The following is a 21677-nucleotide window of genomic DNA, read 5'->3' on the forward strand; positions in this document are numbered from 1 at the left end:
ACAAGACAAAGAGGCCGTCCGGATATACGAGCGGAGCCTTAGCGGTGCGTATCTGGAGCAGAAGATTAGGCCGAGATAAGCGGGGGGAAAAGACAGGAAGCTGAGGAGGGAAGAGACAATTTTTTGGCCGTGTTGCACGGTGTTGTTTTATTGAAAATCCTCCCGGGGCCAGAATCCTGACACACATGGATCAGTTTTAATCCCCTTCTTTGACACACCAACAATAAACGACACCAAAACCAAACAGTCTCTTAAATCTAGTTTATTTCAGCCCCTTGAAAAGTACATGAGTGGCACATGCAGTGAATAAAGGGTGATGCACTGCTTCTATGAAAGAAATATTAAATTAAAAGCTTGAAAAAGAGGTTAAGGAAAGAGTTTCGGAGCAAATCTCTCAAAGTAAGATCACAAACTTTTTGTTCAGACTGATGCAAACTGACTGAAGACAACAAAGCGGTTTTTAACGGAAGGATTTCTCACGGCTTTGTGGTTTAAGGCAGGATTTCTGGTTTTTAAATGCACATTTCAGTGTATGCATTACTACTTAACACATCATTGGCAAAACAAAGATAAAAAACAAAGAATTTAAAGAAAAACTGTACAATTATCATCACTCCAGAAACACATTCAGGCGCTCTAAACAAAGGCCTGAATGTGTTTAATGCAAACAAAGGTCTATTTGTCGCTCCGTTTAACAAAGAATGGAGTACGTACTGATGTGACTGATGACTCATCCAGCTTTTGTTCGCTCCATTTGTGCCACCAACGTAAATCAGAGCTGCTAAAAGGTTAAACATATGCTTCATCTCTCCATACAGCGTGTGCTTTCAGCCCTGTTACCTGAAGGACCTGTGTATCCTCGCTGTTTCCAACAACAAACTGCAGTCACATGTTCAGAGTTGTTTTCTCTCTGAGGCTGAGTGAGGACAGAGCGTGGAGACGATTACAGGGGGACTCCTTTCGCTGTCACACATCAAAGTGTGTTTTGCAGGCTGGAGGGAGTCGGGCTGAGTGTGTGAAATAGTTTTATGAAGCCTTTTGTTGCTCCACCATTGGGAGGCTGGGGGAGCTGAGTCAGAGCCGCAGGTGATGTCGCTGGAGTCAGGGCCTAGATTTAGAGTTTGGTGTGAGGAAGATGTGGGACCGTCTTCATCTCTGCTTAAGGCTAGCAATGCCTGCATACGTTAGCCACTTTTAGCATTAGAGCTACAGTAGGCTGTATGAAAAGATGGACAACATAGAAGGGAAATTAAAGCATTTAAAAGCGAAAGTTAGGGCCGAAACGTTAAAACCCAAACGCCAACTTGGTTTCTTTCATGAAAATTAGTTCGCAGTAAGAATAATCTGTCCAAGTATTCATTTTCTTAATAGTTCTGTTTTTTTGATACCATAAGAAGGGCCCCACCTCTCGCCCAATGACAGCTAAGATAGACCTAAGCCCTTCTGAAGAGGCAGTAAATATAAAGTATGAATAGATGCCATAAATAGTGATATAACGCTGTGACTGATCGCTCTGTTGTCAAATTAAGCTCCTGTGGTGCTGCAGATTAGCAGAGGAGCAAAGAAACAGCGGGAGGTGAAAGAACAAACGCTTTCACAGCTGTCACTCAACTTGTGTTTGAGTAAGACTCGTCAGGAGAATCGATTATTTGCATGTCATGAGTTAAATTAAGCGGCTCTGTTATGGGAGCTCCCTGCTCTTCCATGTGCCAATGAGCAATGCAAAATCCTGAGGCAGGGAGAGCACATCTCTTGTTTTCACGTGCATAAATGGGAAGCTAAAGCAGGAAGAGCATCAGCAAAGACTCTAAGGGGTAAAGAGTAGAGTGGGTGTTAGTGATATACAACACGGGTAAAATCAGACACAGGGCATAAGGAGGAGTTGGGATGGAGGGGGGCTATGAAAGTGGTTTGCAGGGGGAGCAGCAGCAAGAAAACTAGAATAGATGGATGTTAGTATTTTTGGTGCTCTCTTCTCCACAGACTCGGAATCCAGAAGCCACAAACCCCATTTTGGCTTCACTTTTGCACAGCGGGTGAAAAGTGAGGCGTGTCGTCCATCAGTATTTACAGTCAACTGCTCCAATCAAGCTGTTTGTGAACAAGTTGCATTGTGGGAAATACGGACAGCAGAAGGAAACACTTATAATAAACAGACCCTGTATATCTAGTCCTTTGAAACCACTTTAAGGCAGCGGGGTCTTACTTTCATAGGAGTGTCAGAAACAAGTTAAAGGTTTGATTTTTTGTTTACAAAAACACAAGAACAAATTTGCAGCATTGAATCAAAATAAAATAAAAAGCTTAAAGAAAAATCACCCATGCTGCTTTGTTAGTACCTGTAAGATGACATGTTAATAAGTGTGAAAACAACCAGGTATAACACATGAAGAGCTCTGCTGTAGCAGTGATAGCATATTGCGCAACATTCCTGGAGCATCCACCTCAGTCCGCCTTAAAAAACAAAGGTGACATTAGCATTTAAATAACAACAGCCTTCATATGTACACAAGGAACCCCTCTCTAAACCTGGAAAACTTCAAGACAAACATTTGCACAGCCACTGATGACAGCTGTGCCGAGGAGAAATGGACAGGGGCTCAGGAGAAATATCAGCTCGCAGGACGACAAACAGTCGTGACATACAGGCAAAATTATTGGCTGACAACACAGTGGAATTCCTCGCCTCAATAACAATATTTAACTCTCATCCTGGTCCTACAGAGGCTTCAGACGTGTCTCCACTTCAGGAGTATGAGACTAGATTTGAAGAATAAACATAAATATTAGTACATAAAAAGTCAAAGGTAAAGGCACAAATATCAACTTCTAATACAGGAGCAACTGCTAAAACTCAACTAGTAAAAACTGCCGGTAAGATCAGAAAAAGCAGTGACACAAAAGTTGGAGTGAGGATATGCATAATGCAGGGTAAGTATAGAAGGCATAGCATTGCTAAAGAAAAGTCTGTAAGTCTAAAGAGCACAGCTCAGTCCTGGTGCGTTCACAGTGACCCTCTCTCAGATGAACTCCCCACGGAAAGGAAGCGGCTGCATGTTCCTGTGCTGCCAGCGGTAGCGCAGCCTGGCCAGCGGCGTGTCCCTCGGGTTTTCGAACTCGGAGAAGCCCAGCTGGTTGAGGATGTCATAAACTCCGGCTCTGGCAGCCACCTGCCACAGAAACACATAAGACCTTCATGAAGAGGCAGCAGAGAGCGCACAGAGCCATATTTTTATTTCTTTGTCACGACCGCACAAAAAGCTGCGACCACAACGCTTTTACAGAGACGAAGCATGTTATCTCATGGTTTCCGACATGTGCAGCTGTTGCTGTGGAACAATAGTGGGTTTGGAAAACAACAGGAAATGGTAGAATATAGTCAAAAATATCAACACCACAAGTTAAATTTACTCCATTACGATGGAGTCTCGCAGTAAAGTCTGAAACATCACCCTGGGACTCTGCTCTCAGGGCACACACAGAAATAGAGGTATGCTTTAAAAAAGGATGATGAAATCTCTTCAACATAGCTGTGTAACCTCAATGATGTCACAGTGATGTCATCAGGTTTCTCTCAGCTCAGGCATGAAGGCTAAAAGCTGCAGAAGGGAAACTTTAAATATAACATTTGGGGTTAGAGTGTAAAAAGGCAGGCGTTGTCCTGAGGCGTGTGCAGGCGTTCTGACAGGGGAATCACAACAAACAAATCCTAAACAGGCACCAAAATTTAGATGGAAGTCCAGAGGTCACAACAAGTCAATAAATAATCAATCTGAGCACAGGATTTTTGGGTGTCATCAAATGTGGCTAATCAGATTTTAACGGTGGCCTCACCAACTCTCTGAATGAGCTCCTGAAATGTGAACAGAGTAAAACATGGATGCAGCCTCAGGCCATGTTCTCACTTTTATAGAAATCGCCAAATATAAATTTCTCCTCTTGGTTTAAAAAAAGAGAACATAAACACAAATTAAGTCTGCTACTTAAATCAGGTGATGATGAAGATGTTGCATGTAGACAATGCAAAAAGCAGCATTTGGGTGACCTACTGGTGACGGGGCCTGAAAAACTCCACCTGTTGGTTTCTGTGGAGGTGTATTGAAGCCAACTGGTGGCAGACACAATGTTGGACTCAACCTTTGGTCAACTTTCAGCACCAGATCATTCTATTTAAGTGCCAATCCTATTCCTCACTCTTTCCTGGGGATGGGTACCAAATTAGGTACTTTTATGGGTACTGACCAAATTCTGTCAAAAGTACCGGGTACGTAAAACCAAATGGCACCATGTTTAGGTACCTAAATGTATCCTTGCGACTGTGAAGGAGTGGAAGGATTTTCCATGGTGGACATGAACACAGCATTATAAGGTTATATATTCAAGAATAAATATGTTAAGTTGAATTTTTTTTATAATTTATTATTTAACAAATTGTTATTTTTTTAACCACATAAACACAAAAAAGTACCGAAAATTGGTACCATTGAGTACCGGTGCCAATTGCCAGTTACTGGGCGTTGGTAGTGTATCATTTCAAATGTGAAAGGTGCACATCACTACTGTTCCCCCTTCTGCTTCATCTTACCCCTTTGTCTACCTCCTCCCCTTGGCCCTCAAAACAGAGGAACAGAGGGTCAAAGGGAAGGGATGGAAACATATCTCTTAGGCTTTGTACACACGTGGCTGCATATTTTCAAAAAAAAGGAACATTACCCCCCCTTTTATTTTTTTAAATACTTTTGTCCACAGGCAATTGAGAAATCCTCCAATAAGTGAGGCTCAGAGCATCCCAAACCCATAGGTGGCAGAGTTTTATTAGACATGATACCCGTGCCAGCCAATCAGAATGAACCCCTGTCATTTAGCTGTAACGCCTGAGAACCAAGGAACCCCTGGGGTATACATGAAACCATGAAACCAGAGTTTTCCAAAATTTTCACCTTGGCAGAAATTTTTGAAAACATTGTTTTTAGTAAAGAAAAACTGGGGCTGGTGTGGACAACTGGTGTAAACTTCTGATAAAATATGTGGTTTACCAGATACCTGGCTACGTGTGGACATGGCCTCAAAAACAAGACGCCACTCAATTCCTACTATGTCATGGCTGTCTGTTGTACACAAAGTGACTGTTTATTCACTTCCAAACCAAACACATTTTTACAAAGTGAAGATAAACTGATGTCACACCAGGGTGACAAACTCATAGCAAACAGACTTTGATACGATTTGTATAATGTTATATTGTTGTAATACTGAGCGATTTCAAAATACAACCAAAAATTCAAACCATGGCTAATATTTAACTGGATTAGCAAAGGATTGGATGTCTGATAAAAAATATCTATCATGGGAAATTTGTCATGGCCCTTGGTTTCAAGTGAGATCTTGCTTTGTCTTCATTTCATAGGCTGTGCAGACTTCACCTTCACCTTATGGAGATTTCTTCTTTCAATGAAACATCAAGAAACTACACTTCCTCCTCTTTGAAAACTTTTCAAAAGCTCGGGTAGAACCAAGAGTAGACGTACATCACGGTTCATCTGAGTTTGTCCTCAAAAGCAGATGAATCCTGCTTTAACCTCCCCCTCTCTCTCGTTCAGGTTGAAGTGCGACAGAAAGGACACATTTACAACATGACAGCTCAGTTCTTGCACGTTTTGCCAGCTGCTGTCGAGGCGTGAGTACATAATGAAATGGTTAAGCAAGGACAGCTTGTGAAAATGTATAATCAAGAGTGAATGAGAACTTTTATTCAGTCCCATCATGGAGGGGATATGTGCATTCTTTAAAGTGCCTCTTCATGTGGATTCAAGTGTGTTTACAGCCAACGAAGACAAAAAGGGGAGGACATATTAACATGAAAATTAACGGCTGCCTTTAATTGTATTTGAGCGCAGAGATGGAACAACTCCATGGAAACTGTACGTTATGGAGCTTTTTCTTTGACTGAGTCAGTGAATGAATGAGGACGGATGTCTCGGGAGAGTGAGCGCCATGTTCGTGGGAAGCAGCCGGTCGTGCTGACTCATGGTCTGCTGCGGCTGTCAAACACTGTGAGACTAATGGGGAGCGCCAAGGACAACCAGAAACATCTGTCCATAAATACAAACAAATACAAATGAGCCCCACAGACAGCAAAACACTTTAGAGCTTCAATAGCTCATTACCAGCGCCACAGCTTGTCGGGTTTACTCTGCAGGAGAAGCTTCAAAAACTGGGCTGAACTATGAGCGCATGGAAAAATTCAAAAGTGAAACACTGGTTTCTACTAATCCCATCATTTTCAAACCAATACTCCTGCAGACGGAGTTCAAGCTGATTCTTTGTGAGCTCAAGCAGCTCTGAAGTTATCTCCTGCAGCCTGTACTAGTTACAACTCCTGGCATCTCCTTACGACCGGAGACGTTCAGGCAGTGACTAAGGGGAGGTAAGATGGCCTCAAACGCTTTGCCAGTTCCACTTCTCCTTCTTGGCCTCAGGCAGTCGAGGAGTCTGCAGATTTGGAGCGGAAAGGAATGTGCGAGAGAAGGAGCAAACATCCGGGTGAACAAGGGCATAGACGTGAAAAAAAAAAAATACGCGTGCGGTTTGGTTCTGGAGGCTGTGAGGTAATCCTGTATGAAGAAGTTTAAACGCCGTGCTGTCAGACCGGAGGCAGAAGAGGACAAACGGAACAATGAAGAGGAATAAACGTATCAAGATATCACTCTCACTGAGGATGATTATAGCTCAGCTGGCCAGCTCCGTGCAGGAACAAGCACACGGCACCGCAGCGTTCGGTCAGATTACCAACATGCTGACTGTGCAAAATCAAGAAGAATGTCTGTTTTGTGGAGTCAAGAATGGGTCAGACTGAAAAGCATTTAGAAAATATGATGGTTCAGCTCCTGTCATGTTTTGATCCAGGTTTAAAGCAAACACATGTAGTGATGGAGTACTTATAGAACCCCAGGCGACCACCGTGTGAGGTCTTCTAAGGGAAAAACGAGTGGGTGCAGCGGAACAATTAGTCAGTGAGTCGAACTCGCGGGAGATCCTCTAGTTTGTGCTGGTAACCGCTGCACTCAACCTGACTCATCTCCTCCACAGCCCAGCTGTCCAAATAAGAAGATGAGTGAATCTGAAACAGAGAAGTCACGTCAGACTCACAGAGGAGTCAAGGGTTTTCGAGATCCCCCACAGGGGATGTTGGAGGGTGGAAATGAGGTGAAGGCTGACGGCTTGTGACAACTGGTTTAGTGAGATTTTTGTTCCGTAAAGCACTTTTTGACCTTTAAGTGATTTCTTGAAATATCTGTCACTTCCCACCAAAAAGTTCAGTTGGGGTTGCACATTTTTTGTAACCTTGCAGAGCAGATGGACCTGCCTGATTCCGTTTCTGAACTCCTGCAGGTCCATCTTGCCAGGCTCCATTGACCAATGAATTCACTCGACTAAATTCTGACCGGCCCAATCAGGGAAGAGAGGCGGGAGCTGTGGGAGCAGACGTGGCGTCAGCAGACATTCGTACTTGTCAGCGTACCTTTGATTCTTAGGTTAAATTTATAAAAACAGAAGCTGTCGTCTAACGCCTTTTTCACAGCTGTTTCTCGTGATTCAGTAGTTGTTCATCTATTGTTTCTTAGAAGCATCGGTTCACATAAGCTACATCATACCGTGGCTCGATGTGGATTGGTCCGTGGTGAGTGTGTTAATCAGAACGGTCGTCCAATCACCAGCTGCTGATTTTTTTTAAAAGTCCCGCCTCTGAAAACAAATCGGAAGAGCTGCTACCCAGATGGACTTGTGAAATATTTCCGTGGCAGATATATGAAACTGTTTGTCTGGCGTGTCAGGTTATGTTTTTTGTGGCATTTCCCTAAAACCGGGATAGGTCCCCAAATTACCAACCCGTACTGTCCCACTTTGTGGTATATTCTGTGGGGGTGCCAGTCTAAACTGATCATATCCCAAAAGGTGGAGCTAAAATCACTGCAGTCCATCGATTGGTCGAAAGAATTGTCACTTCCTGTGTGAAAGTGGTAATTAAGATCAACACATAACCCTTCCATTTTTACATCTCCAGACGACTTTTTGATGATTAATTTCTTTCTGTTTGGAACTTATACAGTTGGTGCTCCCAGGTTTGTAAAATAGAAATAAGTGAATAGAAGAGATCAGCAAGTGGACAGATATTAGGTGAACAGATGTTTTTAGCTGAGAAATCCAGCGTGTACCCAGAGAGGAATTTGAACACACAACTGTCACTTGATGCTCATAACTGCACTATCCGTGGACACTTACCAGACTGTGACAGACCAGGATGTAAACATGTGTCAATATATCAGAAACCCTCCAAAACCAAAAAAAGTACACAGACTGCTGAGTCTGAGACCCAGTTCATAATAAAAGAAGCAGAAAACTACGTCCAGAGTTAATCAATGACCCGTTTCAGTTGCTGGTGTGTCAGTGTAAAGTGTGACCCTGTTAAATGGTGACTCTCGGCTGTTAATCACTGATACCGTCAGCTGAGAGTCACCAGTTAGCATGGTCGCTATCAGCTCCAAAACACTGGTTGCTCTGTGACGGTCCAAACTTGATAGACGTTGCCTCTGTTGTGTGGTATCGTTTCTAAAAACTGACCACAGAACAACTGTACATTTTTATGCTGAGAACAGGTTGAATTTAGTGTTTAAAAAACGCTAACTCGTTTAAATGAATGGAGCTAAACGCTGCTTCTACTGTCAAGATGCGTGTGCATCTTTATGATGACGTAGACTGATAATCCCTCTAAACTCCTACAGGTGCATTCTGGCCTCCACTCCAGCTCCAGGTAATTGAGCTCATGTGTAGCTGCTTGACAATCAGCAGGACCACTTTAAGAGCAGGAGGGAGGCAGCAGTAGGAGCCAGTGTGTCTCCGACTGTGTGTGTAACTGTTTCAGCTGAAAGAGTGGTTGCCTTAGAATTGTGGACTTTTCTTGTTTGTTGTGTCTCATTAGAGATTGGCTACGAGGTTTGGCCTCTTTTTTGTTCTTGGTTCTACATGGTTCTACATAAATAGAAGTTTGTTTACAGTTGTCCTATTATTTTGTATACCAATCTTCTCCTTTTACATACCCTTAATTTCATCCCTCTTTTGTCCTGGGTTCATTTTTGTTACTCCACACTTACCATAGCCATCTGTGTGGTAGTAATAACGCTGGGTGCTCGTCCAACCCATACCAAACTGTACTGATCCAAACTGGACCACTTGATGGAAAAGGAAGCTTGAGACCATGTCCACACATAGCGGGGTTTCTTGAAAACTGCATATATTTTCATACATTTAGGCTTGTCATCCACCTGAAACTGCAGTTTTACGTCACTAAAAGTGATGTTTTCTTAAAACTCCAGCCATGGTGAAGATTTTGGAAAACTCTGGTTTCATGTAGACGGTGGGAAAGAGAGTTTCTGGTCCTCAAATGTCACAGCTGGATGATCGGGACTGGCTCTGATTGGCTGACATGGGTTTTAGATCTGAAAAAAAAGCTGCCAAATGTGGGTCTGGCATGCTTCAAACCACACTTATCAGTGGATTTTCCCCAGAAGTGGACAAAAGTATTTAAAAAAGAATGAGATGGGGGTGTTTGTTTTTTAAAATACCCGACTACATGTGTACGAGGCCCAAGTGCTTTCAAATATCCTTATGCCATCATCACAGACTGATGAAATCAAAGCTCACCTGTCCATCAGGTGTTGCTTTCATTGCTCATAAGAATAATAGGGCTGGGACAATATGCTATACTTTTGAGTCAATTTTATTACGATTTGGGGTGCAATTTGATTTGAGTTGCAATTCTTCAATATCTACAATTTTTTGTTTTTTTTATTTGCTTTTTTAACACCAGACCATGTGAAAAAGTTAAATGATGATGATAAGGTCCACAGACTACATTAGAAGATGTGTTTTCCCATAAAATGCACATCAGGTGAGTCAGAAAGAAGCATTCTACCCTATGCTGGAGAACAGTGGGAACTTTTTTCAATCCAGTTTATAAAAAAAGACTAAAATAAAGAATTTGAATTAAGAAAAAATCAATTTTGACATTGTCAAACAAAAAATCTTGATATATCAATTTTTTTTTTTTTCTCCCACCCCTAAATAATAATATATTTTATTTCAAGGCACCCAAGGACACTGTATAAACATAGTTGAAAAACACATTAATAAAAGTTAATAAAAGAATAATGGTTATGCATAAAAGTTTAAAAGAAATTAATCTAAAAGATGAGATGGATGGATGGCAGTCAGAGTGAGTAGGCCAGGCAGAGTAGATGGGTTTTGGGGCAGGATATGAAAATAGTCAATGGGTCAATGTCACTGATGTCTGGTGGGAGGCTGAGGGAGGATGAAGATCTGAGATTGCGGTTTTTGATACCAGATGCGCAAACATCAGCAAACTCTAATTATACTCTCCATTAGGGGGCGACATGGGGAAAATATGGCAGGATTGTTAATGGCAGGATCAGGATCTGGATTTTATCAGAACTGTTTTTGCATGTTAAGACTATTTTGACCTCAAACAACTTTTCTAGTGCAAATATTTCTGACCCTGGGTCTAACCAATTTTAAAATGCTCTGAGGCTTTCCACACATTTCAGAGTCTACCTGTGGCTGTCTGAGCACAGCGACAAATTCCTGGTGACAGTACGCAGAGCTGTGACAGAGGCTGCATTAAAGGCATCGCAGACGTCAATACTTGTTAGGTGATGTGAGGAGCGAGGCAGTGAGGAGGTGCTTGTCTTTCCCACCGTCCGTCCGTCCGCTATCTCAAAGGCTGCACATAGCGGGGCCTGTGCGGGGGGACAGGGAGGCCTCTGTGCCACACATCAAAACAGCTGGAGTGACTGATAGGGTACCTCTCCTGCAGGCATCCGTGGTATGCACTGTACACAAGTCCTGCCATTGTGTGAAGGGCCGTGTTTTGGATTAGCAAACATGGATTTCAATTCCAATAACTCCTCTGATGTTTTGCTCTGATCTGGCTACATGGCCATGGGGCAACATCGGCTAATGACGCTAGAGATAATATTTGCCTAACGTGTGCACAAAGAGACAATAAGTGCGATTCACTGGCTTTAAAATCATACAGCTGACTCCTGCGCCTCGTTGTTGACGCTGTGCTCACTTACATCAGTCTGTGTTGACACTCTGAAGTCGCCTTCTGCGTCTTTTATTCAGAATTAAAACCGTATAGGACATTTTCTTCTGGATTTCAACAATCCATAGAGGAATAACAAGATGAAGTAGGTCAGCAGCTGACAGAGAACACTCTGCTCCTGCTTTCAGCTGCTGGAGAGATCAAACTAGTCCACGCAGACACATGCTAACACCCAGATCAGGATGCAGGACAGCCTGTACAGCTCAGACCTAACAGGTTGTGTAACAGAAGCCTTACTGCACGATCAGGGATGGCGATGACCCCCGACTGCAGCCTCTGGCGCTCACAGATTGTCATTAATGATCCTGCCACGGTCACTGGTGATAGGCTAATGATCGTGCCTTCAGGTCACTCGGATCAGATTGGTTGGGCTGCTGCCAGATTTCTGCTGCAACTGGGCCACTTAACACTCCGCAGGATTGCTGAAAGTGTGGGCGAAGTGAATCACGTGTGACACACGGTTTCCCTGAAACATGTTCCTTCAGTTAGACTGAGCAGAAAAGTAAGGCAATCTGTGTTTGCTAGATTCTTTAAGTTATTTTTTTTTACTTTTTATGCCTTTATTTAGACAGGAGAGGACAGTGGATAAAAAAGGAAAAGGCTGTCCTTTTTTGGAGTGACATGTAGTAAACAAGCTTGGGCCACCCACTCAAGGGGCAAGGACAGCCAGGCCATCTGCGCCCTGCTGGATTATTTCTTTGTTGTAACAATGCTTCTTGTCAATAAATCGTATACTATTGAAAATCTGTCTATCCCCTTTTAAATGGAGCTACATTTGCAATGGAAATGCATTTGTGGGATGAGCAGCAATGCTGAGAATCTGCTAATGCTAGCCAGCTCAATCTGTCATTGACTCTTGTTTGGTGGATTGGATGAAGTCTAAAGAGTTCAGCCCAGGGTTGGTTCAAAATTGGCTTGGGGCTGAAATGCTCATTTTGCTATCAGCACATTATAGGAGGAAGGGGACTTTTTGTCTAACTGCTGTTTAAAAGTGGTTATGATCGTCTGATTATCCAGTCAGAGACACAGTTCAGCTCACGTGACTGACAGGCGCCCTATAGCTGTTAAAACACTAGCTTAGAGCCTGCATCATATCCAATATGGATAGAATACAATGGTAACAGACAGGGCCAGGGTCTGTTCATAGACAGTCTATGGCTGCAACCTGCTGGACCACAACGGATTGCTGATGGTAGAGTCTGACTGCTGGGTGTCAGCAATCAGTGAGGCTAACTGGAAAAAAGGCTTCAATTTGCTAGGGAGCATAGAAATTGGACTCTGGAGCAATGTAAGAAGGTCATGTGGTCTGATGAGTCCAGATTGATCCTGTTCCAGAGTAGCCATATATTCATGGACCCAAATATTCCGCTTGCATTCGGTTTATTTGCACACATGGATTGACCTCCACAGAGTCCAGACCTTAACCCTATTGAGGATCTTTGGGTTGTGCTGGAGAAGGCTTTGCTCAGTGGTCACACTCTACCATCATCAATAATAGATCTTGGTGAAAAATAATGCAACACTGGATGGAAATAAATCTTGTGGCATTGCAGAAAATTATCAAAGCAATGTCACAGCAAATGCGTGCTGTAATCAAAGCTAAAAGCGGTCCAACAAAATATTAGAGTGTGTGCCTTTTTTTTAGTGGGGACTTTTTTGGGGGGCCGGAGACACGTGTGGTATTTCATCCGTTATTTTACTTCTTCCTTTCTTCTTTAGTTGGATAAAAGTTTAAGTGATGCTTCTTGTGAAAACCACATTTATTAAACTGCACAACCTGATAAATATCTGCTGAGTTGTATCAAAAAGTGGTTTTGATAGCTTCTGGAAGAACAGAAATTCTCCTGTCAGTTGTCAGGTGATGAGGAATGAGGCGGGAAGATGTGGGAAGGAGGTAATTTTGTCCTATAATCCCTGAGGACAAAGCGTGCAGCAAAATGCACTTTCACCACAGAAAACAAAAGATCTTTGAACGTCCGAGTGTCCGCAACAGCCCGTCCCAGCTGTGGCTGACGTCTTTGTTGTCCTTTGTGTAAGTCTCTCATGAGCTCAGGAATCAATCAGAAGATGACACCTAATCCTAAAACTCAAGCCACAGGGAACGACTGTCATAGCAACCGCTTCACCTGGTCGAGTCTGCTGGGTCACATCCATCTGTAGACCGGACATGCAGAGTCACTCAGGGACATGTTCAGAAAGTGAATATATGTTTTTGAATATGATGTTTGGAGGATTAACTCTGTTGTGTTTGTTTTGTCACAGCATTAACGATCAGTTGTCAATCATCCAAAGTCTGGGGTGTGAAGTCTTTCAGTCCAAACAAATTGAGAGCTGTTTATTGTTGAAGCATTTCTCTGGATTGAATAAAACAAAGAATTTGAAGACAGCATTAAATAAAGTAGCATGCTGTCACTCAAAGCGCTGTCACCACAGGGGGAACATAAAATACTGTCAATACAGAGGGACAACAGCCAAACAAATAAAAAGCAAAGAGAAAAGTACAGAATTCATGAATTCAAAGCAGCTTTGTTGGTCTGGTGTCTCCAAATCCAATTTACTGACTTTTAGTTTCTCGGTCTTTCACAGGGAAAGAATGAAATTGTGTCAGGAAAGAAAAAGCAGCTTGGCGACACCAGCTGACTTTTTATGCAAGTACAGAGAGCTGGTCACAGTGTTTTTTTTAATCCCTGGCTTTAATTTAAAGTTCTTAGGAGAGAATTAACAGTGAGTTTGCACTTTAAAAGCCTTTGAAATTTTGTCCACTGTTGCAAAATAAAAAAATAAAAAAACAGGACATGCAGTGTTTTGATGCAGCTGTAGTCTCAGGTGAAAACTCCTCTCCATGTCAGTGGATTTGACATATTGTGGTGTCATCTGATTAACGCTCTCTGTGCAGCTGATGGATGGCTGTGATATAATGTTGCTTTACAGAGGTTCCTTACTTTGAGGGAGGTGGAAATTCATTCATTTCTGAGGACATGCTAGGTCATCTTGTAGTCAAACTTAGACATTAATAGCCAAAACAACTTTAATTTTTGGTTTTGAAAATAAATTTGGCACTGTAAACACACCCTGAAACTGAAAAAAGGAACATTGGCATTGAAAAGGGTATATCATAAAAAACATATAATGACTTCAACACATTGATATCATTTTGCAAAAGTTTAAAACACTGACATCAAATACTTTAATAATCCATTTTTGTAAATTTTTGCATTGGGATGTATTTCTTGAATGAAAATCACGGTATAACTAATCTATGTCTCTGTTTTCTCAATGATTGTTTATAATTTTGATGATGTTTTTTCTTTTTTGACCCCACCAGACTTATGGGACCTTAGAGCCTGAGACATCCACAAGTTCACCTGGAGCTCCAAAACCACAAGAAATGGCTGAGTTGCGTCTTTAGAGTAAACATGACGCGCGGAAATGAGACGTGTGGAATCAGCATGAGAGAACGTGTGTGACTGTTGTACTTTTTAACACTCCGTGTGTCTGGTGTCTGCTCCCACACTGCAGGGGGCAGTGTATCGCAAATGCACATCTACATCCAACCTTAAGTAGAGTAAAAGAAGTTGTTTAGACTGATAACTTTTTTTTTTTTTTTTTGCCAAAACCTCTTCTCTGCCGAGTGTGGCCACAATTTCATGCCAGAACAGTATTTTTTATACTTTGGACACTAGGAGCTCTAGTTCGTACGTGAGGGGGCGCCGCAGCTAAAATGACGTCATTTGTTCACATGAAGCTGTGCAGACCTCACGAATACATCAAGCTTAAGTCTTTTTCTTTCTGCTGTTGTTCATAAAGTTAGTTTTGAAGTTAGTTTTTGACATGACAGTGGATTTGCAGTTCTAATACCATAACATCGTTTTTACAATACACATTTTTCAATGCCAGTGTTTCTTTTTTCCAGATTCAGGGTGTTTTCAGTGCCAAACTTTATTTTCACTACCAAACAATGAAGTCATCTTTTTGGCGCCACAGGTCATGGAGATCAAGCAAGCGTTGGGATTAAAACAAAGCAAGATCTTTGTGAGATTTTCACAGATTTTGCTGAATGACTTCACTGCATAAGGCTCTCTTAACTGGTTTATCACTTGTTGGAGGGGCAGGCGTGTCACAGAGGGCTGGCCAATCAGAAGGAAGAGGGTTTGTGGAGTGGGAAGCTTTAAAGCGACAGTAGCTAGAATGAAGTGTCTCGGAGTGAGGATGAAGTTTTTCAAAAATGATGGTTTGAGGAAAAAAAACATTCAGTTCATTAACTGCATAAAATTGCAGGACTCCTCCAATATGAGTTTTTTTTTTTTGTTTTAAATAAGAAGGTACATTTTTTGAATAAGTGCCCATTTAGATGAGACAACTTAGGGAAACTGTGCCATACCAGCGCCTCATAAGGAGGTGGTTTTATTCATGAGACGATGAGGAAGACTGTTCAGCTGAATAACACTGAAAATCCTGAAGTGACGAGTACTTTCTGTTGCCTGTTCTAAAACCCAGCATTCCTGCTCGCTATGAGCCTTTATTTTCACATGGCATATCTGGGCCATTAGAGTCACTCTGATGCACCACATATATTTGCTACTCATAACAGGAAGAATATGCCCCCTCCCCCTATTAACCGTGCATATTTCTGTGACAATTGTTTTCACAGCTATTGTTCTCATCTATTTTGGAATTCCGCGTTTTTTCTCTGACTTATTCCACCTCAACGAGGACAAAGAAGGACGAGATTTTCATTCAATGTCTTTTTTTTTTGTTTTTGAACATTCCAGGCTCTTGTCCACGTTTCTCCGGACTGTCTGCTCACAAATATGAGATAAAAAATGTCTGCAACGCAGCGGGCTGGAGTCCAAATCGTGAAGCTTGTTTGTTTGCTCGTAACGTTCAGTTTTTGAGTCAAGCCTTTGAGAATCCATAATTGGGCCGGAAGGAAAACACACTTATAAGCTGCTGCTTTCTTTTAATGGAAATCCTTCTTTGATATGAAGAAAAACAACATGTTGATTCTTTGTGTTAAAGCCTGGATTAAAACAATAAAGCTAACACCTTTTAACTAAAAACAAACATATAAATATATAATGAAGCCATATAATGCAGATTTATTATTTGTGTGTGTTAAAAATTAGCCTTTATGTGCTTCGTCAGGCTGCCAAAAACTGATTATTTTTTACAACCATGCAGCTTGGACATATTGTAACATACATGTTATGCACAGTTTTTTTGTGTGTTAAAATAAGTTTGTGTGTGTGTGTGTGTGTGTGTGTGTGTGTGTGTGTGTGTGTGTGTGTGTGTGTGTGTGTGTGTGTGTGTGTGTGTGTGTGTGTAAGGTACCATTCACAGGCTACTCATTTGTCTGGAATGCACATAAATTCTCCACTTTACTGTAGAGGCACAGCTGGACAAACGATTAATGTCCCAACAAAAACACAGAGCCGAGACGTTATGAAGTTCAGTGTGTGAAGACACAGGCCACAATAGGACCAGAACCAGCTTGTAAATTCCTGGTGAAGAACTCGAATGGAGCACCAGGAACCTGCCTCAAAATGAGCACAAGCCGGGAGTGCGGGAAAGAAAAAAAGATTACGTAATTTTCCCCTCATCTCCCGTTTCTTTCACCTGATAATCCTCCCACAGCTTCGTGAATAATTGAGGATTTCAACCCCGCTGCTATGCTAGAAAAAATAACACAGAAAGCCTCACACCTGTAGAGCAGGAAAAAGGGGAGATTTCAATGTCTACAGCAGGTCGCTCTGACTTCCTCCAGCGCCTGAATGCAACATCTGAGTGACTCAAAACAGCTTTCAGGCTTACATGCTTACTAATTGATACATTAGCTGGATAATTTGACGCTATTATTGAGGATCTTAGTAAGAAAATCCATTAGGCGTACATACGTCAGCAAATACCCCAATGAGATGAGCTAAAGAGGCAGAAGAAGAGGTTTATGTTGGTTATCATGTACCTGTTCCATCCAGAGAGTGAAGGAGCGCTGCCATGAGTCTTTCTTCTCCAGATGTAGGTACGTGTTGAAGAGGATGAGGTAAATGTAGCGCTCCAGGTACTGCAGGCTCCTCAGCAGCAGCTGCTGACAATCCTTCTCTGTCTTACCACTTTTGATCTAAAGGAGAAAGAGAAAGAGTTATTGAGGGAGATCAAGAGAGAACAGGAAATTATTTTCAACCCATCAGAAGCTTTTTTGTTACATTTGGTATTTTATTTTAAGTACCAAAGAAGAAGAAGAACGTTTGATTCTTGTCACAGCTGCTATGACAAACTCAGTGTGTTTGTTTGGCTCCCTATATTGATAAATTACCACAAACTTCCATTTAAAGGTAGTAGCCTGGTGTGGCTTCACATGGACACCAATAAAGGTCTGTCTCAATTAGAAGCCTTTACATGTGAACTGATCTAGATCCATAACAAAGGGACCTGAACTGTGTCAGGCTGTCAAGTTGTCCAGCAACTTTACTCCATGGGGTCCCCCAGGGTGCACTTCTGGGTCCAACACTATATTCCATTAGCATGCCTCCTCACTGCAGTAAAATCTGAAAACATTATATAACTTCCATTTTTACGCTGCAGCTGTACCTCCTTAATTACTTCCTGTGCTTTAACAGTGAGAAATTAATAATAACAGTAGACTTCTCTGCAGGGTTTCTCCGGTTTCTCCATGTTTGTGATCAATCACACTGCTAACACAACCTTTTATGTGAGCGCACACCATCAAGACTAAAGACTGTGGATTCACTTGCTGATTTGATATCCAGCTTTGTAGTATCACTTATCAGGATTGAAAATGCCTCAACCCAAGTAACGCAGAGTGATCCAGTATGTGTTAATCCTGCTTCGTAGTACAGGCTCCTCAAAAGAGTCCAGCAGAAATAAAAACTGGGGCGGCAGACAACTTCCTTCAACTCGGTGATGCAAAATCTGAAATCACTTCAACTGGCCCTGCAGCAAAAACAAGTCTGATTCCACCAACATTAATGAATTATAAAGGCTCATTAAAATAGGAGCAGATGAGCCTTTTTTTACTTTTTAACTGCTAGCCAAACCCAACATGTTTTTCTGTCTTTACATTTTACCATGGTTTGACCCCTAGCAACTGGTCTTGGTTGCAGGCATTACAATAGCCTGGTAGTTTGTTTGGTGCCTCAAAAAGAGACAGCTCCTTAGTAGCTTTAATTTTTTTTCTGCTCTTGTTCATATAATGATTTAAAATGGAAATAGTCAATCAGTTAGGGTGCATTTGTCTTGTTTTGAGAAAACTATCACATTGCACTGACATCTTTTCTCCTTGGCCTTTGATGCACAGTAGCTGACAATTGTATTATTATTATTATTTATCTTTATTTCATTTTATTCAGATTGCTTCTTCTGCATCTTTTATTCATTTTAACGTGTTTTATGTCTTTTAAATTGTTCCTTGACTTTGAAAATTCAGCTTACTTATGTTTTATGTCTATTCTTTTATCTCGTATTTTATTTATTATCCTGTACAGCACTTTGTTTCAACTATAGCTATTTTAAAGTGCTTAATAAATAAAGTTGGATTGGAATGGATTGGACCACAAACACTAGGGATGGGTATCAAATTGATTACTTTTATATATACTGACAGAATTCTGTCAAAATTATTGGGTGCCCATTCAACTAAAACCAAAAGGTACCATGTTTAGGAACCTAAAAGCATCCTTGTGACTGCTAGGGAGTGGAAGAGTAGGTGATTTTCCATGGTGGACATGAACACAACACTGCAAGGTTATATACTGAAGAATAAATATTTTAAGTTGAAACATTGTTTTGTTTTATTATTCAACAAATTGATATTTTTTACCACATTAACACATAAAAGTACTGAAAATTGGCACAGTTGAGTACCGGTACCGATTGCCAGATACCAGGCATCAGTATCGTATTGTTTCAAATGTGAAAGGTATCCATCCCTACACAAGACCCACGTGCTCAAAAATCAATACAATGCTATTCAACTGAGACACATCAAGCTAGGAGCAGAAACATGAGTCCCTTAATTACCTCTGACAAGGAGGTTATGTTTTTGGGAGAGTTTGTCTGTTTGTCTGTGAACAACAAAACTCAAAAAGTTACAAACGGATCTTTTTCATGATTGATTTGAATATTTTTCAGGAAATGTTCAAATGGGATAAGGAAGAAGTGATTAAACTTTGGAGGTGATCTTGATCACTGTCTGGATCCAGAATTTTTTCAAAGGATTCTTTATCATTGTGAGATAGGGCTGTTTCACCATATGTGTATATAACTACACGATAAATGGTCAGATTGCTTTGCAAAACAATACAAGACAAGGTCACCATAATTTCTGACAGATGTAAGAGTACTATCCAGATCCTGGAAATATTCTGGATACCAAGATCTGGAACATGAAATATGTACTAGGTCATCATCATTTTACTATTTTTTTAGGTACCAAATTATTGTACAAACCTGCAACTAACACCAAATTGTAGTACAGTCTGCTGAAAGGGAGTATAACATTAAAGTAAGACTAAAGTTGCGTCACAATAGCAATGTCCTTGGCAGAGGTCTGTGCTCTCTGAGTGCTTTTCTTGCAATATCAATGTTATCACTTTCAGATCATTCAGTCTGTCAGTCGGTGGTTGTTTCAATGTATGATGAGACAACAACCAATATGACCAAACCTGTTGTTAGCTTATATAACATCCTCATTCCTATACAGTCTTTCTACATGACCCCTCACCAGCATCCACACAGCGATCATTTCCGCTGAGCGCCAACATGATATTGTGTCTCTTAGTCTGCCTGAGGTGACCAGCTCAATCAGCACGGGGTCTGTGTCCTCTAAATTGCCACCACACATCATGAGATACGCATCGACAGCTTTGACTAATCTATGAAAACACACCTGCAGTAAACAGCTGGAATTACCACCCAGCGCTTTGCATATTAAACCAGCTGCATCTTCAGGAGGCTGCTGTGTGCTGGAAACACAGCGAGGTGACAAAAGGTAATTTGATTTTTTGATTCATGGATGTCTTTTCTGAATACCACCTGATTGTAATCATGTTGTTTTCATTTTCACTTCGTTACACACTTAGCAGCTTCTGATGACGACTGGGTGTGCTTCAAGGACAGATTAGTATTCATGTTGCACAATACGAAAAGCTGATGGACACATGTTGAGAAACCTTACATGAACCCAGCAAAGTGTGAAAGAAAGGTTAGTCTGACATTTCAAAGCTGAGCCTCTAAGAAGCCGTTCCAATGTCTTGTGTCAGTCCCTTGATGATATCTTATTAGTGAGGAAAATGAGTCAAGAAAACTTCAAGGTGAGCACCTCCTACATGCTCTGCCCTTCAGAAAGACATAAAAACAATACATTCACTGTAGAAACAACAACATTTCATGTCACATCTCTCTGCAGCTTGTCTTCTCTTTTGTCTGCTTCAGGGTTCCATTTTTTTGCATTTTGAAGGGTATCGGCGGCCAAGCCATTTCTCCACCAGGAACAGCTTCTTCCGCCAACCAGCCAACTTAAAGTGAGGGGCTCACCTAGGCACACTACTGACATCTACATTAGCCTTGTGCTTTTCTGCTGCAGAATATGCCATTACAGCCACACAGCGCTGTCTGGAGTGACACAGACTGCAGCAGAGGACTAACCCGGAGCAGACCATGATAGAATATTGGTGAAAAACACGAGTTTTTGGACGATTAATGCAGTCTTAGGAGCAGCACTGTCTATACCCTGATGGATCCCATTATACAGACGTCCGCTGCACAATTTTGAATCTAAATATCTCCCGAAGCACTGCTTGGATCAGGAAAACCTTCTGGGTAAGTATTTTGTTCTACTTCATTCTATAAACAATGCAAAAGCTGTATAAACCAAACTTATCCTTTAAGTCCTGATTGCGATTCCACAGCCAACTGTGCCCTGTGTAAGGTGGCGTGTAAGCTAGATTCCGATAGCCACATCAGTTAAATAACAGCATGACGCTATAGCAGCCATGGCTGTAGCCAAATATGCCCAACTGAGAAAAACATAAACTCATAAAAACTTGAAACCCCTCTGTGAAATGTGCTTGCAAATTGTTAATTGTGATTAACATCCATGGGCTTTGTGTTCTGTTTGAGCCTGTGAGCGTGTTGCAGTGAACAGCTATTTGATCAGCTGATGCACGTACCCGCAAATGCGCCCTGTGACGCACTTGGCAGCAGGCCAAACCCCATTAAATAACTAGAGTGTTTTTATTATTAGCACTTTGTAGACCACATCCCTGCCCATCTACACCTAGATGACCACAAAATATATATTTTTAGATAATTTGGCACTAGTTGGGCCTGTCAAATCATCTGATCAAAGCCAGTTTATTTACTTTATCCGCAGTATAGAGCGCGCCTCTGTCACACAGTAAGTGACGATTCTGTTGACCAATCAACGGTCTGCAGTGGTGAAGCTCCACCTTCCAGGATAAGATCAGTTTAGTCTGGT

General features: G+C 41.6%; 1 protein-coding gene across 3 annotated transcripts in view; it reads right to left on the minus strand.

Moving 5' to 3' along the window:
• Positions 1–252: 252 nt before the first annotated feature.
• The window catches only part of pald1a (phosphatase domain containing paladin 1a), an 89281-nt gene continuing 67856 nt past the window's right edge, over positions 253–21677 (minus strand). For all 3 annotated transcript variants that reach the window (XM_074663258.1, XM_074663259.1, XM_074663257.1), the window contains exons 19-20: positions 17145–17300; positions 253–3170 (exon numbers count right to left, since the gene is read on the minus strand). In XM_074663258.1, the coding sequence (XP_074519359.1) occupies positions 3021–3170; positions 17145–17300 (306 nt within the window). In that variant the 3' untranslated portion in view covers positions 253–3020. The remainder of the gene's footprint in view (positions 3171–17144; positions 17301–21677) is intronic.

This window comes from Halichoeres trimaculatus, unplaced genomic scaffold (genome assembly GCF_033239565.1).
Source record: "Halichoeres trimaculatus isolate MK-OKI-2021-1 unplaced genomic scaffold, fHalTri1.1 fHalTri1_scaffold_23, whole genome shotgun sequence".
Classification (NCBI taxonomy): domain Eukaryota; kingdom Metazoa; phylum Chordata; class Actinopteri; order Labriformes; family Labridae; genus Halichoeres; species Halichoeres trimaculatus.